At 35.0% G+C, this 23,070-nt stretch overlaps 1 protein-coding gene across 1 annotated transcript; it reads left to right on the forward strand.

The window, feature by feature from the left end:
* The first annotated feature begins 20,883 nt into the window (after positions 1-20,883).
* On the forward strand, positions 20,884-22,680 carry tcf21 (transcription factor 21). Its single transcript, XM_066700203.1, has 2 exons — positions 20,884-21,435; positions 22,242-22,680. The coding sequence occupies exons 1-2, from the start codon at positions 21,004-21,006 to the stop codon at positions 22,329-22,331; spliced, it is 522 nt and encodes a 173-aa protein (XP_066556300.1). The 5' UTR covers positions 20,884-21,003; the 3' UTR covers positions 22,332-22,680.
* The last annotated feature ends 390 nt before the right edge of the window (positions 22,681-23,070 follow it).

Here is a 23,070-nt window from a genome sequence, read left to right on the forward strand (position 1 = left end):
TTCTCCTAACATTTCCTAAATCGTTTCCTTCCTGTGACTCTGTAGTGCACGGTCTTGTGGGAGACCCAGGAGCGGGAGAGGTTACTGCCTAATCCCAGCAGTCATTTAATTTCTCTATCTAATCTCTCTCTTCCTAAATTACAATTCTGACCAGTTTTCTGATCAGCTGAGAGCACTGTATTTGTGTATGGTCTGCAGTTTTATCTCCTCGTTTAAATATAAAAATAACAAATCAGGTAACCTTTTGCAAATTAATATTTATTTATGTTTTTGAAAAACAAATGAACAAAAAAAGCCGGAGGAGTATTGTGTTGAACAATTGCTTATACCAGTGGAATCAGACTTTGTAATTTTTGTAGTACTGATATGAGACAAATTTAACAGAAAATGAAGTACATTTGTCCTATTGTTACATTCTAAAAGCTACATTTTGTTTCTCAAAAAATATCTGTCTAGCAATTAATTAAAATGAGCCAAAGTGGAATTATTTATCAAATAATATGACTTGTCAATCTATTGGCAAATATATGATTATTTCACACTGGACTGATTGGTGCAATGCCAAAAGTGTTCTAAGCCCATTCGAAGACTCATATTTAATACGAATAGACATTTTACTGCATACTCTGACCTACACTGTAGTGCTTTGAAATACACGTGATTAAGTAAGATTAATTTCAACAGTACTGCTTTAAAAATCCCTTTAATCATGCATAAGTACTACATAGCTCCTTGTGTTGGTAAAAGAAGAATAACATAACTCAGGATTGATTCCAAACCAAGAAACGTGAGAAATAAAACCAAAGAGACAGAAATAGATAAATAAATAAATAATGTGGCTGTAACAATCTCTCTGATTGGATTCGCCAAGGCCCTTTTTAACTTCCCTTGGCTGGACCTGGCTTTCTCTAAAGTAAAACAAAATCCAATGTCCCCTTTGTGTCGTGTGTAAGTGCATTCACAGTAAACGTTTAATGTTTTTTAAATTGCAACTTTAAGAACAAGGCTTGTAATGCCAAACATTTTGAGAAATGTAACTGAATACATGATGATGTTGGACCTAGCGAATCAAAAGAACAGATATGTCTTTTTGTTTTTTTCTTGGAGGTTTTTTTTTTTTCAAAATTGAGGATTCCCAACATAAAATATAAGTAAACCTAAAAAGAGAATAAAAAATCTTCTGTTGGAAAACAAAAACAAATATTCTGTAGGGTCGTTGTCTTTTGTTGATTGAACTCCTGTTGAACTAGGCTTGTTTAATCCACATAGCTGCACTAACTTTATCTTGGCAGTTGTCATGGTATCATCTATTTCCCCCTAAATAACATGCCCTAGTTGAAAGATGCAATACTCAGATTCACAGTTTCATCACCATGCATCACTGTAGTTGCAGGTCTTTGTTTGTCATACATACACACCTTTAACCACCTTCAACTGCCCTGCTGTTTATTCTTGTCAGAATATTCCTTCTTGGTTTCTGAAACTCAGATGCTTATATAGAAATGGCAACAGAAAAGCAAAACAATCACTTACATATCTGACACACTTTTTAGTCTAATACAGTGTTTATTTTAATCGCATGGATTTAAAACATGATTTAAATTTCTAGTGCTTCAAACAGGGAGAGGCTCAAAGAAAAACACAACTTAAACCTAGACGATGTATGATTGACTTTTCTCCTCTATTCTTCAGATGGATATGAGGGCACTTGAAGGTTTTAAGATACACAATGACAAGCACAGTAATGAGAAACCTTAAACCTGTGTCCTTTTACCTTATGTGTGTGGGGTTTTCATTTGTCTAGTGATTTTCCCAGGCAACACAGCAAAGTGATCAAATCAAATAACTTCTTGAACCCCCCATTACGTATGTATTTATATTAGTATTCTTAAATTCATTTTTTCTTCTCCATGGCTTTGTGGTCTGCTATGAAAATAGTGGGGATTGTGTTCCCTGGATAAGCAGCCTCAATATACGAGGTGTACATTTGTCATTCTCATTCCAGCAAATGTCTTCTCATGATTAAGAACGGATTTTGCAGGATACGCTTAATCCCATGAGGTCTGCTGGAAGCAACACCTGTGTAAACAAGCCATTTGTCTATCATGTATATAACTATATGACAGTGGCAGCTAGTACCAGCTCAGGGCTAGCCTTGGACAGGGCAAAGTGTGCAATATGCAATTGGTCTCAGTGATATACATTTTGACTAACAAGACTTTAAAACGGGCACATACTGTATTCTTGTTGCCTGTTCTCCACCTTTGAGATGGCTTGATTTGATTTTAATTATTTACATGGATAATCATTTGTACCTGTATATATTAGGACAGTGCCACAAGAAGTACCAGAGTGCATTTGTAACACAGAATATACTGTTATTTTGTTGCTTTCAAAGATAGAAAGCTTAGGCTTAGGCTGTCAAAAAAATGTCATGAAGGATGATTCCCAAGCTCTCCTTGGTCATCTGTCATAAAGGTGGAATGATAATCAAGACATCGTAGCTTTATTAGGATTTTTAACTTCTTAAAGGGGAACTCCCCTGAAAATCAATATTTTCTCAGGTTATTCTATAAGTAGAAACATATTCTGTGGAGTGAGTTTTTCATGTCCAGCTCATTCTATGTACCAGAAATCAGAGATTGAAAAATATGCCGTGACATCACGGGGGTGCTAACTCTGGAGCTGCTTTGCTGGAAGTCAATGGAGAAAATCAGAAAAGTCACGAAAATCATTAAAAAATAACATTTTAACATAAAAAGTTTATTTCACCACCCAGAACTGTCAATATAATTTTACATGATTCTTTTATTCCAGGCACTGTTTGTGTTCTCCAAAGAGGAATCCCTGCACGTGCGCAGTTCGCACTCCACTGTAGCCGACACAGCAGTGCCTGGAATAAAATAATCATGTAAAATTATATTGACAGTTCTGGGTGGTGACATTTTTTTTATGACTACAAACCGATGGATCTTTCGGAAAAATTGTGTGATGGGGCAATCAAACGTCCATAAAATTTTATTTTTTAATGAAAAACTTTTCTCTATTGACTTCCAGCAGAGCAGCTCCAGAGTTAACCCCCCCCCCTTGACATAACGGCACATTTCTTGATCTCTGATTTCTGGTACGTAGAACGAGCTGGACATGAAAAACTCGCTCTACAAAATATGTTTCTATTTGCGAAAATATGGATTTTCGGTGGAGTTCCCCTTTAAGTCATATATGTCAACTGCAGAACTCCAGAATTATATTTTCTACAGCTGAATATTAAATATCATACATGTCAAAGCACTTATGCTCACGTCTTGTTATAAAACTACACAAGTCTTTCTGGACAGATCTGATTATTGCTTCTGGGATTTTAGCTTTTTCTTGTTAAACCTTATTTGAAATCCCTCTGAAGCTGTCTTCACTTTCTTCTTTCTGTGGCTTAAGAAGTATAGCTCAAAGCATTATAAATAATATGTAATTGTGTAATTATGAGTTATTTTGAAGTCTGTATTTTTTTTCAATATTATTATTACTCATGCAATTAATGCAGTGGGGAAGCACATTCGGGCACAATCTGCAAACAAATGTCTCAGTCTAGTCTTTTATCAATGGGTTATCCACAAATAAGGGAAGCTGTCCTGACATACACACACACTAATTGTTTTTGGATTCCCAAGTTTCTTCTGCGAGACTCCCACCAGAAACACAGGGGAGTCACTGAGTGGCGTAAGAGTATTAAGGATTTGTTTAATAGCTGATAACATTCCCTCATGGTAACACTGAACATTCGCATGGTAAATGTCATCCAGTGGGAAATAGTTTTTTTTCTTACATATAACTCATTCAACACTTTGAGAACTATCAGGAATTTTCTTTGATTTATCTCACAAAACTTTGAGCTCATCAATGGACTCGTACCAATTTTGTTTGTGTGAGTGGGTCTTTCCATAAAATCAGCATTAGTGTGATAAAGCTTTATCAAAATGGACAGTGCTTTAAAGCAGTTGTCTCTGGAGATGTTTTATCTGCTTCCCTTAAATGAAACACACCAAAAATTAAGGACATAATGTGCAAAACATTTAAAACATTTTCTTAATCATTCAAATTCAATTGTGTAATTTACACCAAGTTGTGTAATTTAGTGACTGAAAGTAGTGCTTTGGTCCATGATCATTTATAACATAAATTAGCTTTACCTTCTGAACTCCAAGTGAGAAAAATGCAACATTGTCTGAGCAAAATGTATTTTAAATTTGCTCTGTGTATATACAATGGCACATTGACAGAGTCACCTGGAAATCTTACTGACATAAAACTAAGAAGGAATTAAATAAGGATTTTAATGTAAATTAATGTTGTTTCTCAAAATACAACAGAGGTTATCTTTTACTGGTATGTTATCAACACGTCTCATCAACATATGCAATAAAATGTAAATTGAATTAAGATTAGGTAATTGGTGAGACCAATGCATTCATTTCAGCCTCCATTGTGTTTTCTGTCATTTTGTCTTCCTTTCTTTCCTTCCTTTTTTCTAATTTTGAGGACATTAAAATATATAAAATTATTATCTTGAATCATCGATTCCATTACCGGAAGGAAGGGACCATGACTCTCCACATACCAAAATCTAGTGGACATGGCAACTGATATTCAAGGCTGCCTTGCCCATAGACAAGGCACGCTGCAAGGTGCAACGCCAAAGAAAGTATAGGAGACACTTCTCTTGTATTAGATAGCTGTGTTTATTCTATTTTTATGAATACATATTGAAATGCTTTAATTATAATGAAAATGCCAATAGTGAATTCAAAGCAAGCGTTTCAGAAGGGAAATAGTGGTTAGCTGATTCTTTTCCAGCACCGTCTGTCACCACCCCCAAAGTTCACATACAGATCTCTATATGGGAGGAGAATGGGTCAAGTTTACCAGTATACATCCATCATTCTGATACAGTTCATACCAAATAATCTCCCATTTCATGACCACTCTTTCACACGTTTGCTCTCAGTGCACCTGCAGTCCTTGTAAACAACAATCAAGAACATTTAAACAACTTACGTCATGATAAATGTCTCCTTTTGTTTCATCCTTTTTTTCTTCTTTTTTTTTCCCCCTCCAAGAGTTCAGTTACAGATAATTAATTGATATATTGGATTAGAGAGATACATAATTTTCTGCTTATGGGAAACACAAACAAACAGCTTTGATATATCAAACTTCTCTTTTGCTTTGTTAGAGTAACAATTGTCATTGTTAGGAGAAACAAAGGGATACAAGATTTATGTTATACAATTGCTGAGGTACTTTCTCTGGTCCTGTTAATGGTAGAAAAAGAGTTGCTGAATGTTTCATTTATACACACATTAATTTATTCTCACACTTTTTGGACTAATATATGTTTTTTCAACAACACTAAGCTGACCAGCAATTACAATGTTTGCTTTCCAAAACATACCTTATAAAATAATCCCAATGTATTGTATCTTTCTTTGATGTGTCCGCTTGTTTTGCTTTTCCCATCACTCTCTTCCATCATTGATCTTTTTCTTTTTTATTAGACCCCAGCTCAGTCAGGTCACTGTGGTATGGTCAGAAAAACAAACGCAGTGTGTAGGTCAATGTGTAAATTCTCTGTCCAAATTTTAAATCTCACCTTGTCGTTGCATTTATTTTTATATAGCAATCCTTGAAGAACTTTAAAAGAAGATGGCAAACATCCATATTCAATTATATTCCATATTCAGTTGTACATTGCAAAACACTTTCAATACGATTTCAGAATATATATACGAAGTGCTGTTACCTTTTGTGACATTCATAGACAGAAACGTAGGCTATACACTACGTTTTCCAGTAAGCTTAAGTAGTCATTTTATTCCCATAATTTGATTTGACAAAGTATTTCTGATTCAACATTTTCAAGTTCCCAAAACTATTCCCCACAAGATCTGATCCGGCACAGTCCCAAAGGGCCTTAACACATCACAGCTGAGGCAGTCAGACTCAATTATTGTTCACTATAAACTGCAACCCAGGTCAATTTATCTTTTGGACTAGACAAATGTTCAGAGTTTCTTTTTTATTTAAAGATTCTTAATATAAACATTGGAAGCTTACTTTTTAAACAGACTTTAACAGATGTAAGAATAGCAGAACCAGATCCTAGTTTAGGCGAGGCTCCACGGCAGTGACAATGCGAGTTACACCATATTCCCGAGGTACGGGGAACAAAAATTGTATTATACTAGTTTCATGTGTGGCTTTGATGTGAGATAATTGAGATTTTGTATGAAAATGCATTGCCTGTATCTACGCAGCTTTGAATGAATGAATTACTTGTTATGTAGATGATCTTTTGAAAGTGTTGGATTATACTTATTTTCATGTCACAAGATCAATGTCCAGAATGGGTAATGACAAAGTATTGGAGCTAGTGACTACATTTAAAAAAAAATAATAATAATAAAATGGTAAGGTACCTGCTATATACTTACAGGAAGAAAAAAAAGACATGTTTAAAATGTTACTTAATAGGGTGTCCTCTAACACTACAACATGTACCTCATTTACAAGGGTTACAGCTTATAGAGCAAGTCTTGAGTGAAATGTATTGTTTCAGACAATAGGGCTAGACCAAATGAAAACTTTTCATGTGCCAATCGCAAATTGAAAACTTGTTCCCTTTTGATTTTTGCTTTTATAAAAGTAGAAAGTGGTTTCAGAGAGGAACTTAAATGGGTATAGGTTTCTACTTTGTGATTCGTGGGTAAATCTAAGTTTTAATTTGTTCTTGCCACAAGACTGACTAATTAATCTCAACTATAATCTTGTGCACTTGAGAATTTTCCACAGGAAAAAGAAATGTTCTTTGATATGCTGGGGGCAAAGGAGAAACCCACTTACCAAATGCAAAGTAGTTGCCTTTTATCTCATTATGAACACTTTGATTTTGTTTGTTTTACTGTATTATGAAGCATTCTACATTTTTTGTTGAACCTCTCCATAATATATTTTTAATTATGCATTTTATAATACAGTTCCATCTCTGATGCAACTATTTTTTTTGTATGTTTCGAAATAAATCATTGTTTAATTGCCTAGAGGCTTCTTAAAATGTATGATTATACATTTATATTTTCCAGTTATATTTTCATAACTTGGTCTCCCTCTGAGAAGAGTCATTAATTCCCAAATCCCAGAATTTGACTCACAGGGCAGTGGTTCCCAGCCCTCGTCACAGGAACTCAGTGTCCTGCTAGATTTTGTTCAACTTGAGATCTCAGTTCCTTAATTAATTGAACTAATAATCAGCCTAATCAGAGCTTAGAAAAATTTCTAAACAATTGGATATGTCAAGTTAAATATTATAAACTATATAAGGCACCCGTATTCTCCAAAAGTTTAAATGTAAAAATTAAACCATTTTAAAAGTCCAATGAAGCAAATGATTAGTTAAATTAAGGTTTCAATTAATTAGTTAATTGAGAGTGTAATTGGATTGTCAATTCGTCCCCATCAATTCATCCCGCCAACAATTCTTCCCAGCTGCAAATCACCTCAACACCAATACGAATTGTGCTGCCATTACTGCCATTAATACAAAATACTACTACTGCTACTACTACTACTACTACTACTACTACAACTAATAATAATAATAATAATAATAATAATAATAATAATAATAATAATAATAATAACAAATAATGCCTCTTTTAAGATTCTGTTAAAAAAAACTTGGTAACACTAACATATTCAAAACAACATCATCCTCTTCACCAGCATACTTTAATTGATTGACTGAGGTTTTGGTTTGATATATAGCTGCAATTCGGTATTTCTGTATTCAGATAAACCATTCTAGAATGATACTACACCTGTGAACCGCAAGGTTCTTAGTCAACATTGTGTAGAAATAATGTAATGCTGACTACTACGCTCACAAAACAAGCCTGAGACTCAATCATCTACAAAGACGTGGCACTAACCTCATGCACCATCAATTCTGTCTAGAATCATTGTTGATTTCTTCTTCTTATTCTGACAGGAGCACCTTTTTGCAGTGTAGTTCTGCTCAGATTCCCTTTGTCTTTGTAAGACAAGACAGTAAGAGATGCTGACAACTAGAAACCATTTGCTTTGCTGGTCATGTCTATTTGTTTTTTCTCAACAATATTTTCTTATTATTTTTGTATCAATCCCATCATACCTCTGTATTAGTTTACCAATCCACCTCCCCTCTTAAGGGAGTAGCTATCCTCTTGTCCTTATTAAAGTCATAGTTTCTGGTTCCTCTCAGGTCTGATGTGACTTCAGTTTACAAATTCAGGCTCGGACCATGTGGGCTTTCGTATGATTCAATTCATCAACACAAGGAGCCTATAAAATCTGAGGTTTTGCAGTTTCAGGAAAGAGTTGTTGGAATTGATTTATACAGGTCAAACCAAAGGACATACCCAGAACCCAAAGATCACTCTGCAAAATCCTTTAAAACCATACATGATCCATACAGAGGAGTGCTTATATCAACTGCTGCACCACATCATGTCATTTAATTGCATTTTTTGGTAGTGAAGACAAAACCTAATGCTTTTTTGTCTCCATAAATATATTTGAATCAAAATATTTTGAGAATTGATGTTAAATCATTTGATTAATGGGTGAATACATACATAATGATATTTCTTCAAAACATATTACATCTAATTTAACCACATAAAAATAACTCAAATATTAATCTTATAATTAATTGATGCACTGTACACTTGTCACTGAATAATAATATTAATGTTCAAAGGGTTTTTAATTGTATAACCTTGCTTCATAAATTAAATTGATGTGAACATGTTTGTATTGATTGTTATCTAGGGTTTAGTGGGATAAGTGGTTGTGATCATTTATTGAGTTTTTTAAGGTGGGAGGTAATGTATTATTTAATTTATGTATTTGTATAATATTTGTGTGGTTTGTTTGTGGTTAATGCTTTTTTTTTTATGGGGTTTCAGTGTCTGCTTATTTTCACATTTATCTGCACAACTTTGCCAGACTTCAGAGTTTGATTTGATGCTTAATTAATTTAAAGATTTATAATGTGGGTCATATCTAGGTTTGTGCATAATCTGTACAGTTTAACATTGCCTGCTGACAGTTGGATACTTCAGCAGCAATTCCAGACTCCTCTCTCAGAACTCGTGACCTTGTAAGTGAACGTCCTACTCAAAGACTTCCACTCACATGTGTGACACCACGGCTCCACACAGCTGCAGCTTATTCCACCAATATCAGACACGTCGCCTGGAAACCGGCCAGATCAAGTTGCACCCTCCTGCACCTTTCACTTTCCTCTCTTAGCAGTGGCACCACAACAGTCTTCATCTGCCTGTTTCACATCCCTCCTTTCTCCTTCCCAAATGATACCATCGCCTTATTTCTGCCCATTATGTGCAGACACCTTCCCCCCACCTCGGTTAATTAATTAGGCCAACACTGCCATCATTTTTTATATTGCAGGAACAGACTGCAGTCCTCCCCCATGGAAGTGTTTTCAGATCTCAGCACATTCCTAAATCCATCACTTGTCAACTCCCTGCTACACAGAAGACAATATCGCCATTTATAAGTACTTAAAGATACATTTTAAGTGACATCATGCACAATGTAGGTTTATCTCCCTTCTGACACCTACACATTACACACTTGCTCCAAACTGTTTTTACACTGCAATGAACACTAGATCAACTGAAATCCTAACTTAAGTGATACTTCATTTTGCTTCAAAGTAAAACAACAAAACAAAACAAAAAATCCATTATGTCAGTGTGAAACAAGTTCGTAAAAAATCTCCATTCACCACCGTCCACTTCAGTCCCTGCCAATTATAAGTAACCAGACACTTGTGTGAATTAACTGAATATAAAGGTTCTATGAAAAGTGTATATTGAAAAGTATTATTAATATTATTATTTAATAGTACTACTACTAATACTATTAATTATTATATCATTACTTTTGCCTTTCCTTTATTATTCTTATACCCCATCTTTTCATTTCCACATTGTGATACTGAATTTGGAATTATTTTAAAATGAGCAAATGAATTTGTCTGCAGGTGTACCTTTCCAGTTAAGTAGCAATGATATATAGAGAGATCTAGGCTAGCTGTTCACATCAGTTTACAGAAGGCAATACAGGCTAGAGTGGTGCTGATTCTTGAAAGTCACACTAATGCGATTCAGTAGCAAGAGTGGGGAAAAAGTAGAACAATGAAGAAAAGTGAAATAAAACATGCACCCACACTTTTGGAAATGCTTCCACAGAATTAAATGTCTGATTTCCATTCTGCCAAGTCATGTCACAAACCCAGGATGTTTCTTTTTTCTTCTTTGGCTTCGGTTCACTTTTATCTTATTGGACCGTCCAATGCAGAGCAGAGCTAAGTTTAAACTTTTAACTGCATTATTTGTTTTGGCTTATTTGCTCAAATGAAGGCTGTGTTTGAAAATGCGGTCACCTGAATTAGTACATTAAATGAAACAACTAAAAGTTTGCTTCAGGTTTCTTAACCTTTTTAGAATAAAATAAAATTATTTTTTTGTTTTGTTACTTTAAACAGTTCTCTAAGTTACTAAGTCTTGCCCAGTTCTTAGTGCCGATAGGAAAATTTGAAAATAACTACCTGACAAGTTAAATATATTTAGAACCATAATTAACAATACTGATTACCCAACTTAAAGTAATTATATTTAAAATAGGAATCTGTTTATGTTTAAATTTAGAAATCAAACTTAGTTTTGTCTCCCCCTTTTAGATGTACTCCCATTTAAGTTTCCTGTTGTTCTGTTATTCCCTTGTGTCTGAGTTTCAGTTTAATGATTTTCCTCACAGCTGTCTCCACTGGTGTCACCCCTGTTTTCAGTCAAGCTCCAGTAGTAAGTAAGGACTTCATCAGGTGTATGTGTGTGTACATTTCCATGTGGTGCTTTGTTTTAAAAAGAAAACATATATCCTGCTAAATGATCCACAGTGAAGTAATCGACAGAGACAGAAGGTATATGACAGCAGTGCACAGCAATTTCATTTCTTAATTTTTGGCACTCAGAGATATGGCCACTATGAAGAAAAGGGAATGTTTATAATTGAGTTCACACAGAGAATTAATTTTCACTGCTCTATGGATTTAACTGTCTGTAAAAAAAAAATTCCTTGTATAATTTATAATGAAGTATGTCTTATAAAAGTGTTATATGAAGTTAAATCTTTAAAAGTTGAGCGAGATAAATCTCAGCAAATGTTCCTGAAATACTGTGAAGAATAAAAGGAATGAACATAATGGTGAGAAAAACTTGAGAGCAAACGCCACGTCAGGAGTGTCTGAGAGCGAAAAAGGCGCTGAAGGAAAAAAACATTACACAGACACACGCTTACACATTTTATATATTTTGAGATGGGTGTACAGAAATCTTCTTAGATTGTATGTAGAGGAAATGCCAACTGGCAGGAAATGTCTTATTGAACATAACTATTGGTTTACTGGAAAAGATGTAAGTTTAGATTTTAGGCAGAGGATTGTTCAAAATGAAATATTTTTGGCCTTGTGAAAGTAAAATATGGAAGATGAAAAGATTGTCTACCTTGAAAAAACATGGATTCAAAGCATTCGAAACAGTTGGAGCTTGTTGGCAGACTAAAGCAGTATGCATCCTCTAGTATCATAGTCCTTGTGAGGGTTTTGCACACAGGATGTAATCCATTATCCCGAACACAGAACTCATCCTTAAAGCACAGAATCAAATTAAAAGACTATCATGGAAAGATAAAGTATGGAAATTCTGAGAAGTGGGTGAAAGAGAGACTCCTTCTTAACAAACACATTGCAGCCATCAGAGAGGGTGACACACAGCTGCAGATCCATGATAATAGTCTTCATGTGGATATGGTGAAACTTTTATGGCTTGTAAAAAGTGAAATTCTCTGCTGAACAGGACTTTTTAACTTCCACCCATATCAACCCAACTGAAATCCTAATAAGCTTGTATGAGCTTATTTTTTAAAAGGTTTGTAATAAAAAATAATTTGCCCTACTGAGATATAGAGGAGTTGCCATTTATTGTTAATGAGCCTTAAGAGTCCCTCATGGATGTTTACTATAGGAAAAACATGGCAAAGTGTAGGAAAGTAAAGTTAAATTGTGGTAAAGCACGAAGAGTAAAGATATGGAAAACCATGTCAATGCAAATTATATACAAGATATAACCATGGGAAAACCATGAGAGAAATGCAGATTTACTTTGGTTAACTATAATTAGGTATATCTGGGGGGTAAAGAATGATCTGTAGAAGTGGAATTTTAAAGGCTTTTCTTCACATTCAAACGACAATCAAATGTATTTTCCTGCATCTGAATAATAATGAGAGATGAGGACAGTGACAGCAAGCTTTCTGAGTAACCTTTCCCTTCTCCTTTCTAAACTGAATTCTTTCCTCTATTTGATTTATAGATTACTTTATTAATGTACATTCCAGTGCAGCAGAGAAGCAGTCCCTTGCTGAATAAATATATTTATATTGATGGTATATGGAATGGATATTATTTTCATAAATGATTTTTGGATTTATAACCAATTTTCTTGAACTTCATTCAAAGATCATTCAAAGTAATTGAGCATTTTCTCTTAAATTACAGCCCAGTTAATCAACAACAATCACAACCATTCTACACACCAAAACGCCATCGTGAAATATTGAGTTGAGTTTTAACTGAATCAGAGATTGAATATCATATATTGTAAAACAAAATGTTAAAAGTATACCAAATGTGCCCAGCATATACTTTTATGCAAATCAGTGCTATATCAGTAGACCTCTCTATCTCATCTCTTCCAGGCTATTGCTATAGATAAGGAACAGCAGGGCAGAGATAGCTGACCTTGTAGAAACACCCTCCTCTATCAATGCAGTGCTGTTTCTCTTCCCAGTGCCATCAGTTTTATCCTTTCTAATCAGAAAATAAGTACCAGCTGAACCTCTACCATAGGAGGTCTGGAAATCTACATAATGTTTACCATGTGTTATACCATAACCTTATCTGAAAAACAATTTACTACAATAAGCAGGTCATCTAGGAAGATGACCCTTCCTACTCTGATGAAGTTAATCTAAATTTATAATCACAATAGAAGCAATCTGAACACTGGCACATGTAATAAGATGCAGATTGAAATATAAGAAATGTGTAAGAGGCCTATTTGTTTTCTCTTAAAAAATATTTTGAACTTGTTCTAAAAAAGGTTGTCAATGACATCAGCTGTAGAGCGGGGTCAGCAGGTGAAGGCTGAGACCAATTTGAGGCCAGTTGCCTTTTCTTTTTTTTGTTGTATTCTCATAAGAAGGAAATGCAAAACATGGAAGACAAAACATGATTAAAATTCACATTGACAAGATATCCTTCACTCGCTTCACAAGGTGAAGCTCTTGGCATTTTAAGCCTAGGCGGCCATTTAAAGCAGCCTTACACTGAAATAAATATTACGTTCTAAAAATCCCCTGCATTGGCTGTCAGTTTTAAAAGGAGTCTTGCAATTGAACCAAACTTACTGGAGGCAATGTTGTTTTTCTCCAGTCAGTGTATCAACATTACTTTGTGGTTTGTCCTCACAATCTGATGTGAGTCTGCAGTTGCCTCCTTCAGTCATAGCCTTATTTTCAATAGTGAAGCCATGTCAGAGAAATTCCACTCTACAATGATAATGACCTTCAGGCCTCAGATTTCCTCCCCGGTGAACCAGAACAATCTTAGGGTGAATAACATCTGGAGCAGTTCCTCATTGCAAGAAAATATTTTCAACACCTTTGACCTGCTCTACCTAATTAGCAGTTTCTCTTTAAGAGTGTTTTAAGTCTGAAATAATTGCATGCACACCTTATTTTGTCTTTTGTCTGGGAAAAAAGGAAAGATGTGTAAAATACAACATCCACCCTAAGTTATTATTGTAATGTATTGAGCATACAGCTCTGGAAAAAATTAAGAAACCACTTAACATTGATTTCTGAACTGGAGTGGTCTCTTATTTTTTTCCAGAGCAGTATAACATAATCTATAAGGTTAACCTACTTACATGTAATTCTTAAATTAAGAAATGAATGTAATTATATCCAGAAAGGACACTTGCAATTGTATGGGAGGTTCAATTGAAAATGTAATGGTTTGTGGATTATAATTGTATTTGTTGGAGCACATGGTTGCTGGGAGGTAGAAGGACAATACTCTCTCTCTCAAAACATTATTTCTCTCTTTCTCTCTGTCTCTCCCTCTCAGCTAGCCAGATATGTTTGACCCTGCACACTCTGGAAGTTTCTGCTGAGTGATTCAGGACTGCAGCACTGAAATTAAACCATGTTATTTCCAACTAGCTTCCCTAGGTGGTTGACACTTAGGTTTGGAGTTTCTCTCTCAGATGGAGATAAACCCCCGCTGAGTTTCTCTGAGGAAACATTTTAAACTTTGCTTTCCTGAAGATCTCAAGCCAAGACTGGAAACGCCATGACTGAAATTTACAGTGCATTGTGTGATATGTACCGCCTTGAATCATTCTTGATTTAAAACAAGCCAAAGTAGTATATTGTCCTAATTCACTCAACTATGTGAATTTGGTCACTGCCTTCATGTTTAACTTAAGAATGTACATTTCAACAGTTCCTTACAGCAATCTAAATCTGCAATAGTACTCTGACAGTTGCCTGCACATAAATTAATTGAATATGCATGAATGTAAGCAGGGTTATTTGGCTACATTTGTTTATACTGTCATGCTCTGGCAATGCAACTGATCCATTTTCTCATGTGATCACTTTGGATATGTTTACCTACACCATCTAATCACTATTGGAGATATATTACTATTTCACCATTTCTATCCCACCTCAGCTGATTTTTGATGAAGACTGTTCACCTGATTGCACAACAAATATTTATTTTAACCAAACATACTATTAACCATTAAAAAATGGTGCCCAAACCACCCACCTGGCCCTACAAGAGGTACTTTGTAAAAAAAAAAAAACTGAAGTTTTCACATTTGTGAGCAAGTTGTGCATTCAAATGATAAATGCATGCATCTGATAGACACATTCTAAAATGGAAATAATACATCTATTTTAAGAGATGAGGAAACAACTATATTTCAAGTATTTCCAATAGCCTAAAAATGAAATATATACACCATTGATTGTATGTAGGTGGTCCTAATGATCCCTTCCTTAAGGCATCATGTGAATCTGAATAGTTACAGATAACATCAAAAAGAAGAAATGACAACTTTGTTTACTATGAAATAAATAAATCAATAACAATCAAATTGTGATGTTTGGGATTGTGATGTTTTCTTTTCAATATTACAGACCACAGACACAGATATGTGCTTGATACCCAAAGTGGAATGGAAAGTGCTTTAAGGCTGCTCTTATGTAGCATAGTTATTTGAAGGTCAGTCCTAAGGAAGAAGAATCACAGAGATTACAGGAGGGACTGTAGTATAAAGCTATAATTCCTCTGATACTACATTGAAGCAAATTGTTTTGCATTTTGTGGTTTTTAATCTTGCCTCCACTTGAGACATTATCATGAAGATATTTACCAGACTTACGTTTGCGCAATGGTCCAGCCCTTTAGGATATAAAGTAATTGAGGTGTGCTTTAAATTTTATTATGGGACCAGTCTATGAAAAGCAGAGAGAAATAAAAGCTAATTGAAAACATTGCAATGTTTGATTTTATGTATAATAATTCTTAGCGCGTTTTTCTTTTTTTTCTTTAAGAAAAACAATAAAAACATAAACTCTGTGTGAAGTTCAAAAATAAACTCTGCTAGCATGTTAAGTATATCTGTACATTATAACAGGAAAAAATGTTGAAACTTGCTAATCTTTACCATTTTTTCAAGAATGCATCACAAAGGCAATTAATCTGACATCTCGTGTTTTAGTGGTCAGGCCTTTGATTTCCAGCCCACCCAGGAGAAAGACATTTACTCTGCATACTGTGCCTCCCTGATGAGTTTCACATAACAAGTACCTGCCCTCTTCATGCCATTCATTTTACAGTAATATTAATAACATAGAAGTATATGTCCTTTATGGTAACTATACTTTCCTGAGTTTGATTATGTATTTGTACTTTGACATCACCATGATAAATATAGCTATCGAATCATCGTAAAGGAGGTTTATCTTTCACCTGAAAACTTCCACAAACCTGTATGAAACCATATACAAAATGTATTTCTAGACACGTTTCTTAAGTGTGTGCATACTTTTTAATGCATAACATCTAAAACAGATGGACTGAGGTCTTGCCAATATGCCTATGTAAGAAAAAATAAATAAAGAATATTTCTCCCATTATCAGACCCTACCCTTATCTGAACTGTGAATTGTATGCCATATGTGCATATTGTACAGGAGACAAATGTAGGTATAGCTTATAGAATTAATTATTTCAATTTTAAAGAAGTCATGTAAGTATAATTTGAAGTTACATATTAGTGCAGAGATAAAATATGTGGGAGGTTTTCTTATTTTCATGCTTGTCAGCACTGATCTTAAGACAAACCCTGGAGCATTCAGGGCTATCAACATGATTTATTTTAGGATAACAAACCAATGATTAAATCAACACTGCCATGCTCTAACGCCCTCAAAATCATTAACTGATTAATTGGGAGGATCATATTAATTTACATTAATGTCACCTTTAAAACTAAAAGCAATATTTTCAGCAGATAATTAATCTATCATACAGAACTGCAGTATAACAAAAGCATTCTCTGAAGAAATCTGTATTTTAACACATTGCTGCACTTACAGTGTGTGTGTTGGATACAACACAATCCCTGAGTGTCTCCTAATATTCCAACACATTTACTGTGTTAAAATCAACATACAAAATGTGTTGTCCTTAATCAGACTCATTTGTGCCAAGTCATATAGGCCTATACAGTAGGCTCTGTAATTGTTCACTTTTAAATGTTTAAAAACTCTATGCCTACAATGCCCCGTCATAATTGTTATTTAATTAATAGTAATAATTGTATTGATCTAGTATAGGTAATTACAGTTTAAAGCAAGCTCAAGTGTACTAATATTTAGTTATACGCACAAAAAAGTAATAATTCTGAATATAAAGTAGGCCCTACATTCACATTCACTGTATCCTCCTATTCAGATGTAATGCATACATTGTTTAATGTTGGCAGTCTTATTATCGAGTGGCCTTCAGTAACCCCATTATTCTGTTGTTATTATTTTCGGAAATGTTATATAAATTGACACGCTAAGGGTCGGAACTGCTGGTATGTTGTCCTCCTATCAGCAAAGTAACGGAACTCGTCCGCAGCAAAGCCCGGGCTCAGTATGAGACTTAGCAATCATCAGGTAAGCGAGACTTCTCCTCAAATCCCTTTAGCTGTGCACTTAGGGTTTCCCATCATTCTTGATGTTGTGGCTTTGCAGAGAGTAGGTTAGTGGAGCAGCAATGGGAAGTCACATTAGAAACCAAACCCCGGTGTTGGGGATGCGGAGTATCTATTACACGCGAATGTGCGAAGGCGCCAGTGGTATTTGAGAGCTCTCTCACAGGGTCCCTTTGGGGAAAAGTGGGGATCCCTTCACTGCAAGCATGCAAGAGCGACTCGAAAACAGCTTAAAGAGGCGCTCGTAATGCATTCACAATGCAATAGTGAATGTGCAAAACAAATGACGTAGAGCACAATTAGGCGTCGCAGGTGTGAAGGGAACTCGCCGCCTCATCAAAATAATGTCAGCAGCAAATCAACGCGTATTTGTTAGATGGGGATGTACAGCAGGTGCAGCCTCACCTCGCCAAAGATGCACACGCATACTTACTTAATAGGGTCATATTTTTATCTCTCAATACCCATAATAATAATAATAATAATAATAATAATAATAATAATAATTAGGAGTAGTAGTAGTATTTATGGCTTACCAATAACTGACGTGGTCCAAGTAAGTATTTCTTTTCCTATTTATCAACTGTATTGTATGCTTTATAGTTTGTTGTTTTTGAAGTATCCTATGTCGATGGTGAATGGATTTTGTCTTGGATTTAATAGATACCATGATCAAAAATACCTAGGTAAGAGCGACCGTTTAATGTGCAATTATATTGGTAACCTTGCTAATTAGAATGAAAGACATGTATGAATGCATTACTTAAATTCAGTAGACAGACGGGCACAAGCATGCAACTGTATTATTTCTAACTAAAAATAGCATCTGGATACATTTTTAAATGTCCATATATATCAGGAACCACTTGCCACAGGACGATCTCTTGAATACAATATGTCAAGGTTTATAAATTGCCTCAACAAAGGCGCCTTTTCCTTTTTAATACTGGTTTACGATCTGGAAGAAGTCTTATGGGTACGTATCATCATCATTTGTAACCCCCAAATGTCCCTGTCCAACATTAATGTATGCAGGTCAACTATAGGCCAAACGTTGTCATAAAGGCCAATTTAAAGCGATGTAAAATATTAAACTTGAACACTGAGTTGGGTGTCTTGGTAGACCAACATTAATTATTTAGTAACTGACAATATATAGCCTTTCCGATTTGTTTTTTTTTTAAATATATATATCGTTGAGTTTCAGGTACGGACATTAATCTGGTGGGTAAAATACATTTTGGCCTAAATAAGCATATGCAAAATACACATCATCAATATAAATCGAATACTTAATTGCGGTCGCCTTTAAAAATCGAATTTAGGATCCAGTAGTCAGTGAGTATAAGATACGCCAGCACAGCAATTGAATACCTGTGAAATAAGAGTTAATTCGTTTTAATACCCTAAACGAATGGTGTGTTTCAATTGGTCATACACACAAAATAACAATCTGCCAGGGTTACATGCCATAGTTGGAAATCTGTGACGCATCTTCCAGGAGGCCCAATCCACAGAGTTCTGGAAGGTTTCCAAAATGTTCTTGTAAATGGAGAGAAGTGTTGTCCTTGGTCATACTGCCTGCGATGGAGGAAATGGGATGCAAGGCCACGGGGAAACGCCACTACTGCACACCGCAAAGACTGACACAGTTTTAACACTCAGAGCGTGTAGGCCTGTATCAGTCTGACCATTTTAATATGATCGCTTTTGTAGATTTATTAGCAGAACACTAAGACACCTATCTTACCAATTCTTTCCCCTGCAGTTCCTCGTCTCTTGCTATGGATATAAATATTTATCTCCCGTTCTCCGTGTTATCCAGGCATAAAAACATGTGACAAATAAAGTGAAAATAGGGAACACTTATCACAACATTAAATACAAAATCAACAATTTTATTGTAGATTTACATAATGTGCATTTAACTTTCACTTGGCTGTGAGTTTGTGATTTGTGTGACTATTCACCTGTTCACATGACTCCGTTAATTGCTTTGCTAGCAGTGGGCTTATATTATCCTCTAGGCTTGCACCGAGTGCTTAGGAAGTCTAAACAGCTGGGCCTACATTTTATATGTAAAGAGATGTAAGTAATTTACAGGTTCTAAATTATAGGCCTATTATTTGTTATGTTCGGGATCGATTTAGTAGCTCAATTTAAACAAACCCACTGCTATGACAATATGACAGGTTCGTTTATGGCAGGTGCTCAAACCTGGTCCCTGGTAAATTGTCAACATAAAGCAAAATACAAAATAATGTATCCAATTAAGTAATGTAGAGATGAACTGAAACGAAAACCAGGAGAGATAATGCATCTCCAGGGCCAGGGTTGTACCGTGAGAGAAATCCTTTATATCTGTGTCGACATAGAGATGAAAATAATATTCTGAAAGATGTTATCACAGTGCTTTTCATGTATTCATGCATGTATGTAACCTATGCATGCATGCATTTATGCATATGTGTGTTTATCGTTTGTGAAGGTAAGACTTCTTTTATAACATTTAATCAAGTACACACTTACACATTGAATATCTTAAATGATGCTGCAAAGGAAAAACAATTAACAGTTCGTTTCCTATTCTAATTTTTCGTATTAAAGTTCTCGTTGGATTTTCGTCAGTTTAAAACGGTTAAATGCTTGATTCGTTTTAAGCAGAATAAAAAATGCAAATATACAGATTTAAACTCAACAAAAGCACATTTAAAAGTCCAATATTTAAAAACGTCTGTATATCACAACATATCACATTTGTCGCAGTAGTGAGGATGGAACAATGCTTTTTATAGCCCTGCATATAGATCAAATCAAATAAATATGACTTATGTTCAAGTAATATACAAATTAGACGTAGGCTATTTCTTATTTATTGTATGTTAATTTTCATCGTTTGTTCTATCCATGCTTTGGCTGAGTTGTACTGCCCGAGTTGTGTTAATTATATGAATTATTTTTTAAAATGCTAAATTAAAGTTATTAATTAATTGCATTCTCATTTTACTTGAAGTACATATCAATATATTTCACCATAACATAATGGCAAAATATATGTGATATATTTTTGTTATCTCCAGAAATAGTTTAACATTAAATTATTAAACAGACATATCACATTTCATGCAATGACGCAACTTGTTTGTTACAAATTCTGGTATATTAAAATAATCATAATCATAAAGTATGTTACACCAAATGCTCTGTTTTTATTAATTCACTCAGCAAAAGTCTCTGGTATTTTACACAGTGATTGTGTATAAATAATCTTTCCACTCTGCTTGCTCTCGTAATGAGACGCTGTTCCTATGCAGTGATAGAGTAGGTTGCAGTATCTACTGTATTTACGGTGCCACCCCCTCAGCAGGAGTAACGCCCCTACACGGCCCACATAAATGGTCAGTTTCCAAAAAGAGCATGACAGAGCCCACTTTTTAAACACAGCACATGCATACTTTTCGATTGTATACCGTCGGTTTGCTGACCTTTCTTGCTTTAAGGCAGACTTGTTAACTGTGCTGCCATATAGAGAGCAACTTCCATCATGTCCACGGGATCCATCAGTGATGTGGACGAGCTGGTGGAGAGCGACATCCTGAAACTGGGCTCCGGCAAGGACTCGGGCACCTCCAACGACAGCACGGAGGAGAGCTGCAGTGGGGAGGGAGGCTCGCCGACGAAGACCAGGGCAGCTCCGGGGAAAAAACGCAAAACCTCCAGGAAAATGGCCTTGAACGGCGTGGCGCACGAAGGGAAGCAGGTCCAGAGAAACGCGGCCAACGCCAGGGAGAGGGCGAGGATGCGCGTCTTGAGCAAAGCCTTTTCCCGGCTGAAGACAACCCTCCCCTGGGTACCACCGGATACCAAACTGTCCAAACTGGACACCCTCAGACTGGCATCGAGCTATATTGCCCACTTGAGACAAATCCTGGCCAACGATAAATATGACAATGGCTATATTCACCCAGTCAATCTGGTAAGCAGACATTGAACTTGCATTTACAGGGCAATGTAGAGGTATTGTGCATGGTGTTACAATTGAATACAATTCAAATTGTTGATGTATTTATTTTACTAGTTTATACACTTATTTTATGCAGGGCCGATCTACATTAAACTACAGGAAGATTATTATAAATTGGGAGAGGAGCAATGGTTTTTTATGGTTAATTTGTTAAGTGGCCAGTGGGATAAAAACTGCTTTAGAGTGGTTTTCCTATTCTGTTCTTGTTCCACATTATTCAGAAATTCTTGAAGTACAATTTTTTATAAGATTTTCTTTTTCAACTTAAATGTGTTTTAAATCACTATAACAATGTTAACAACTGGTACCCACTCCCTTACATGTAGGCCTGCATTGAATACAAAGAGACAGGGTTACAGTTAAAGAGTGCCCATGTAAGCCCATGTATGTAGTGTTGCAAATACTAAACTTTTTTTTTTTAAAAGACTCTCTATTCAAGAGAGAAAATGTAGTGTTCGTTTTCTAAATTTTCTTTATTGTACAATCTAATTTAAAAGTTTGCTATGAAACGTGTGTCCCTTGCTAAGTACAACTGCTACTAAATAATAACAATAATATAGCATCCTAGTAAACTTGAATCAGTGCATCTAGGCTGAAAATATATATTGTATTGAACTGTATTGAATCAGGTTATTAAGATTACGTTGAAAAACAGAGTGTATTGAAATGACAGAGCATAAGTATTTAATAGTAACTACTGTTACCTTGCTTTTGTATATTTTTTTTACAATAATGTGTTTTGTTTGTTTGTTTTTTAGACATGGCCCTTTATGGTGGCTGGAAAACCAGAAAATGAGCTGAAAGAAGTGCTGAACACAACCCGATTGTGTGGAACTACAGCATCGTGATTCAACGAGTGGCTTTAAAAACTGATCAAACAACTAACCGAAAAAGAAAAAAGGAAAAAGGAAAAACTTTAGCTTTTAAGAAAATAATCAACAAATCGACACGAGAGGGACCAAAACTTCAGACTCATTCCTCCAAAAAAGGTTATTTAAAGTATGTGAAGTTTATGTTAGCCTTGCTGGATCAAGTGCTGTTGAATGTTTGTTCATATCATGCTAAATGCTTTATACAAAGTTTGCTATTATGTAGCTGCAAGTACTTTTATTAATGACTTTGACAGTCATTTCTGTACAAAAGAACACATATAAAATATATTTTCTTTAATCAAGTTATATATATATATATATATATATATATATATATATATATATATATATATATATCATGTAAATAAACATTGCTTTGTATAAGTGAATAATTTATCTTTTTTTCGGTCATTGGCTACTGTCAGTTATATCAGTTCATGGTGGATATTGAGTTTTTTTTTTTTTCCTGCATTCATTGATTATAAATATTAAAGGTTTTGGGATGACCTATGAAACAACACGAGCGATCGCCTTGAAGCAATGGATACAAATACGAGAGAAAAAGATAACGGTGTTTGTTTTTTTAACAGGCTTAAGCACATGAGGGATTGTGTCTCATAGGTATGTTGTTAAAGAAACAAACATCTACTATCACCTCGCATCCCTTAATTTCTGAAAAAATAAATAAATTATATATATATATATATATATATAT

This window comes from Amia ocellicauda, chromosome 1 (assembly GCF_036373705.1).
Source record: "Amia ocellicauda isolate fAmiCal2 chromosome 1, fAmiCal2.hap1, whole genome shotgun sequence".
Taxonomy (NCBI): domain Eukaryota; kingdom Metazoa; phylum Chordata; class Actinopteri; order Amiiformes; family Amiidae; genus Amia; species Amia ocellicauda.